This window comes from Ananas comosus, linkage group 19 (assembly GCF_001540865.1).
Source record: "Ananas comosus cultivar F153 linkage group 19, ASM154086v1, whole genome shotgun sequence".
In the NCBI taxonomy this organism is placed as follows: domain Eukaryota; kingdom Viridiplantae; phylum Streptophyta; class Magnoliopsida; order Poales; family Bromeliaceae; genus Ananas; species Ananas comosus.
The window spans coordinates 5,453,304-5,458,722 of record NC_033639.1 but is presented as its reverse complement, the minus strand read 5'-3'; the positions used below and the strand labels follow the sequence as shown (position 1 = coordinate 5,458,722).

Sequence of the window (5,419 nt, the reverse complement as noted above, 5' to 3'; positions counted from 1 at the left end):
CGACTCAACTTGATTGAATCGCACCAACCGTCCCTAGAGCAAGCGTCAAAGGGCTTGGTGGTTGGTATCCAAGATCCCAAGTTCGAATTCTAATTGATTCACATTTCCAGCTAAGTTTATTTCTAAATAAAATAAACGAAGCGTGTAGCATACTATCTATCTCTCTCAAGAAAAAAAAACTTGATAGAGTCAGCGTTTTTTCGGAAACTCCAGCACAAATTAATTTGCCGCATGGGCTACTTATTCTTCAAGGAAGCATAATAGCTTAGAACTGAGTAGACGGTTTGCACGGCCGTGAGAAGAAAGAGGAGCAATGCCCCGATGACTGAAATAGTGATCCATAGATTAGGGCAATATTGGAGTGTGGTTTCGCCGTACCATCTACTCCTCCACTGCCTGTGATGTTTCGTTACCTGGGAATAAAGGGCATGAAGATCATCCGGCATGAGGGAACCTCCAATCTCCTCACTCAAGCTTGCAAACAAATTCACCGCATCGATATCATTAACATTAGTATTCGCCAATATGCCGCTCTTTCGGAGCAGCTTCACGTCCTCCTTACTTTGCAGAAGGTGCGCCATGCACGCGGAGTACGCTACGACGCAGCGCCCGCTCCCCTTGTACTGTTTCTCGAAGGCGACGAGGTTATGAAAGATGGTGCTGCTGTAGTCGAGTATGTGCAAGGTGGGGATCTTCACGACCCCGCAGACTTTCATCACTCCGCAATTCTCGAATGTGATGTCTAGAAAACTACCTGAAACCTCCTTCCTGAACCTGGTCGCCGACTGTCGAAGCTCGGTAGCACTAGGGATGGCTAGTGTTAGATCTGTCTTTCGAAACAAAAGTGACGCCGCGCCGAATTCGTACTTTCCTCTCGGAACCCTGGACCAGTGGAAAAGGTGGAGAAGATGATGGAACCTCGGGGAATCAACGTCCCGTATTCCTTTGTCTCGGTCTCTTCTTGGGTAGATATCGTCGAAGAAAAGAAGCGCCTGGCTTTCGATCAGGTTCTTTTCGAAGTTTGCCTGATTGGTGCTAGCTTTAAGCAGCTCCTCGATGGCGAAGAAAGGAATCTGGTTCTCGAGCATCAGTAAGTCGAGCTTGATCTGCTTCGCATTTACTTTTACATCCATCAACAAATTCAGATACTCCGTGCCGTCTTCTCCCTTCGACCAGCTACCGTCGGCGTAGTCTTCGAATGTACTTATCACGAATAGAATGAAGCAGGCATCGACGAGCAGCAACTCTAGAAAACTTTCGCTGTTGAATTCAGATAGATCTGCCGAATAGTACATGCGGGCGTCCGCTTCCTTCTCCTTCATTCTTGTGAGGTACCCCATGGGGTCGATGGCGTACCATTTGGCGATGATCCTCACCACCCGCCACTTGTCGACGTTGGTGAACAGTACTTTATCGCCGCGGTGGTAAGGACCGATGGCCACTGCCTTCACAGGGCGATGCTCGATGTGCATTTCAGAAATGGCGGGGATTTCTTCGTCGTTGTACATGTCCACCGGCAGCCCCTTTCGTTTCGGGCACGCCATCTTCATCGCGTATTTCTTCACCACCTCTAACCTTTTCTCGACCCTTGTTCGCCACTCATCTACTTCTTCTTCTTCTTCTTCTTCTTCTTCTTCTTCTCCGTCGGTGCCTTCGTTGGGAGATCGAATAAAAATGGAAATCTCTTCTCCTCCTCCTCCTCTTACCACCTCTTCAGTCGGGCTTTCCGAAGAGGAAGAGCCACAGTATTGTTTGCGCCCCATTAATTGGAGTGTAGGATTGAGTAACCGAATCAACAAATGTGACTAGCTAGAGATTATTAGCCCAGGAGTTGTGTACACATCATATATATAAATCGACCGTAAACTTCTCACAAAGAAAAAAAAAAGGAATCAAACACTCCCCTTGTTTGGTCACTAACTTCAACGTATAATCAAGTACACGCATGGGCAGATTCTCTTTAGGATATGTACATCACCACATATGTCCTGATCATTAGCATTGACATTTATTATTAAAACTCGTTACCTTATTCAGATCTAATCAAACTATTCACTAGTTTACATACTACGAGAGTGAACATTATCTGATTGTAGTTGCATGTATTTATTAGGACCAACAATTCCAGCTAATAAATACATGCAATAAATTACTTCCCATTTGTTGCATGTATTTATTAGCTGAATTTATTGCACTTCAATTCAGCTAGCGCAAGCCAAACTTTTTTTTTTTTATTTCAAAACAAGCTCTTTTTATGAAACTCTCCTCCACTTGATTTTTTTTTTTTTTTGGCAAAGAAAAAAAAAACTATTTTGATGAAACACTTCTCAACTAGTTTAAGTGTTAATCTTAAATCTAGCTATTGTTAGACATATGCCCTAGAAGCCAATAAGGACGACACATATTTTTTTAGGACATAAATTTATATTTGATTTTTAAAATTATAAATAAATTTGGGTCCTTAATTCTATTCATATTGTGTATGTGTCCATGAATCGCCTAAGGAGTTAATAAGATGATGACATATATTCTCAAGAGTTGAAAATTTGAGACATGTGTTATTGGTGGTTAATTCCTAAATGCTCCCGATCAATGAATCATTACGGGGACGGTGATTGATCAGATGAGATTGGTGCATAGGTCGCTTCCCTTTTTGGGTAGACGAGTCTCGAGTCGACAGTGTGGGGACACTGAAGCGAATATGTAGATGGTTGTTAAAGAATAAGGGTACCGAGCGTGACTAACGTGAGAAGTCACTTGGATGTCTACTCACTCGTCAATGACTTACTCAATGTTGCAGTAATGTGACTGGTCTTTTGACCTACGGTGCCTCGGCTATTCACAATGAGGTTACTGTAGTTTGACTGTACATACACTTGGTCCCTAGCCATTCTGGTCCTTGCGGTGCATGTTGGCTGCAGTAGGTTAATTGTAGAAATATGGTGCGCACTTGATGGAATCTATCTCTCTTGGTAGATAGGGGTGTTAGTCCTATGTGATTTATGAGACCGAGTTTAGAAGACCTTGGCCAGGGCAGAGTTAATAGCGGAAAAGGGTTTCCGATATTAGAGACTCGAGTCGAATAAATTTAACATATGACAGATGATGGGGTTTGACGAGTTATTCTATAACCTCCGTCTAATCGAAACTCATGATAGAAAGATTGTATCACACGGTAACTGTACCAAGAGGTTCAGTATTCCATTCTACTGGAATGCCACTACATGCTGTTAGGCGTCATTGGTGGATTGTCAGACTCATGAGAATTATCTAGATGATCGATAATTCTCATTGGGCTGAGTTGAAATTGTTCCGATCCACTGAAAGGAGTTTTAGTGATATGTTGATAGTGATTAAAATATATCTCACTACCAGATAGAATAGAACCTATGGGGTCACACACATACGAGGTTGTGATTGATCAGATAGCTAGATCGTGATTATTGAATCGTCGATGGACCTAATTGTCAATATGTTGATAATTGGACTAATTTGTAATTGTTACAAATTAGTGGTATTAAGGTATAAATGTTACTAAGAGGACTTACTAATAGTTAGTAAATTATAAGAGGACTTTTGTGCAAATGTTGTATTATTAATTTGATATGATCAAATTAGTATAAAATTCAAGTCGAATCAAATTAGGATTTAATCGATTTAACCAATTAAGGAAATGATATATTTAAATCTAGATTTGTACTTATGCTTAATGGTTATTATATTATTAATAAGAGGATTATATTCTTCTATATAATAATATGAGTTTTTAGAAAATCCTAGCTGTCATCTCTCCTCTCCTCTCTCTTCCATATTCTAGCAAGAAAAACGTCCTTTTGTAAGGGAGCTAGCACCCCAGTGAGGATATCGATCAAATCAAGAATCTCGTGTGGATATCTATAGAGACTGAACGCGTGTGCGGCTTCAAGAGAACCCAATTCCACGATTATCAAGTTGAAGTGAAGATTTATTCGTGAAAAGGGTAAAGATTCGATCTTGCTTTTCTCTCTTAATCTTAAAGAATATGAGTGATCCTAATTGCGTGGTTTTTGAGATTGGATCGTTTTCAAAATCAAATTTGTTTGATTTTTTTTTTCTGCTGCGTTTTTACCGTACGCAATTTTCTAATAGTTATGTCCTACAAAATTAATTTTTTGGTTAAAACAGTAATAGAACTAGTCCTAAAACCCCCTCCATTTGATCTTCTGGGTAACATGGCAGTAATTTCGATCTAAAAAAGAGGCTTCACCTTCCCCGCCTCCATAGATAACATACAATTTTTTTGTTTGAGCGAGAGAAGTACGTACATAGTAAGGAGTACAATTCATTAATTTTTTTAAAAAATAAACTCAATTAAAAATATAAAAAAACTTAATTTTGAACTTTGAAACCCTCACGTACCAATTATAAGTCCTAAACTTACTGCGCTAGGTATGATGAATAATAGCATACAATTGTTATGGTGCATGATTAACCTTCAACAACTTATGTTAATTATTTGTCTCTTGTGATAGTGCATAGAGTGAGATCTCACAAAATACAGGCGAGAGAAGAAGAGAAGTCAACTTAGCTGGGGAAGTTTTTACTGGGATCTACGTTTTGATGGACACAAAACTGCAGTGTTCACATGGAGCTAATTAATTAATGCTGGGCCAGCTATATGCTAGCTAGAGCTGAGTATATATAATTTACAAATCCTACTTCGTGTGGTTTAATTTGTTTACTCTAATGAAAATTAGAATTAGACGTCAACTAAAATTTAGATTAGCAAATCTATCATTCTAGGCCAAATTGCATAAAAAATCAACTTATTTTGGGCTTTTGCAAAACCGGGCCACCTTTTTCGTTTTTGCAGATTCGGTCCGCTTTTTCAGCAAACTGATCAAAATACCCTTTTTACTTTTTCTCTTTCCTCTTTCTCTCTCCTCTTCGTTTCTCTCGTTCTTTTTTTTTTTCTCGCCAGCAGAGCGGAGGCGGACACGGTCCGTCTCGCCTCTCACCCTCATGCTCTCGCCCTCGCCCTTGCCCTCGTCCATGCACCCCCCATCTTCCTCGCCTCCGACCCCGCCAAGGCCGCGCCGCGACCTTTTTTTTTTGCTTTTTTCTTTTCTTTTCTTCTCCGACTCTTCTCCACCGTCTCCGACGACGACGCCTCTCTCGTCCTTCCCCGCCCTTCTCATCTCTCCCTCTCCCTCATTCTCTGCCGCATCCGACGACGATGCATCTTCGCCGGCGCCAACGTCGACACCGTGGAGGTCACTGCGACGCTACAGGCTCGGAGCGGGGGTCCTTAGCGGCGTCGTCGCCAGCACCATGGCTATTGGCAAAGAGGGTGACAAAAAAAAATTATAGAAAAAATAAAAAAAAAATAAAGATAAAAAATTATATAAAAAGAAGGATGAACATGAAATTGCATCGTTAA

The 5,419-nt window shown here is 40.9% G+C and overlaps 1 protein-coding gene across 1 annotated transcript; it reads right to left on the bottom strand.

The window, feature by feature from the left end:
* On the bottom strand, positions 237-1,763 carry LOC109724756 (UPF0481 protein At3g47200-like). Its single transcript, XM_020253689.1, has one exon. The coding sequence runs from the start codon at positions 1,761-1,763 to the stop codon at positions 237-239; it is 1,527 nt and encodes a 508-aa protein (XP_020109278.1).

Bases quoted from the DNA above. Each gene is read 5' to 3' on its own strand.
- LOC109724756 (XM_020253689.1), bottom strand. From the start codon at position 1,763: ATGGGGCGCAAACAATACTGTGGCTCTTCCTCTTCGGAAAGCCCGACT.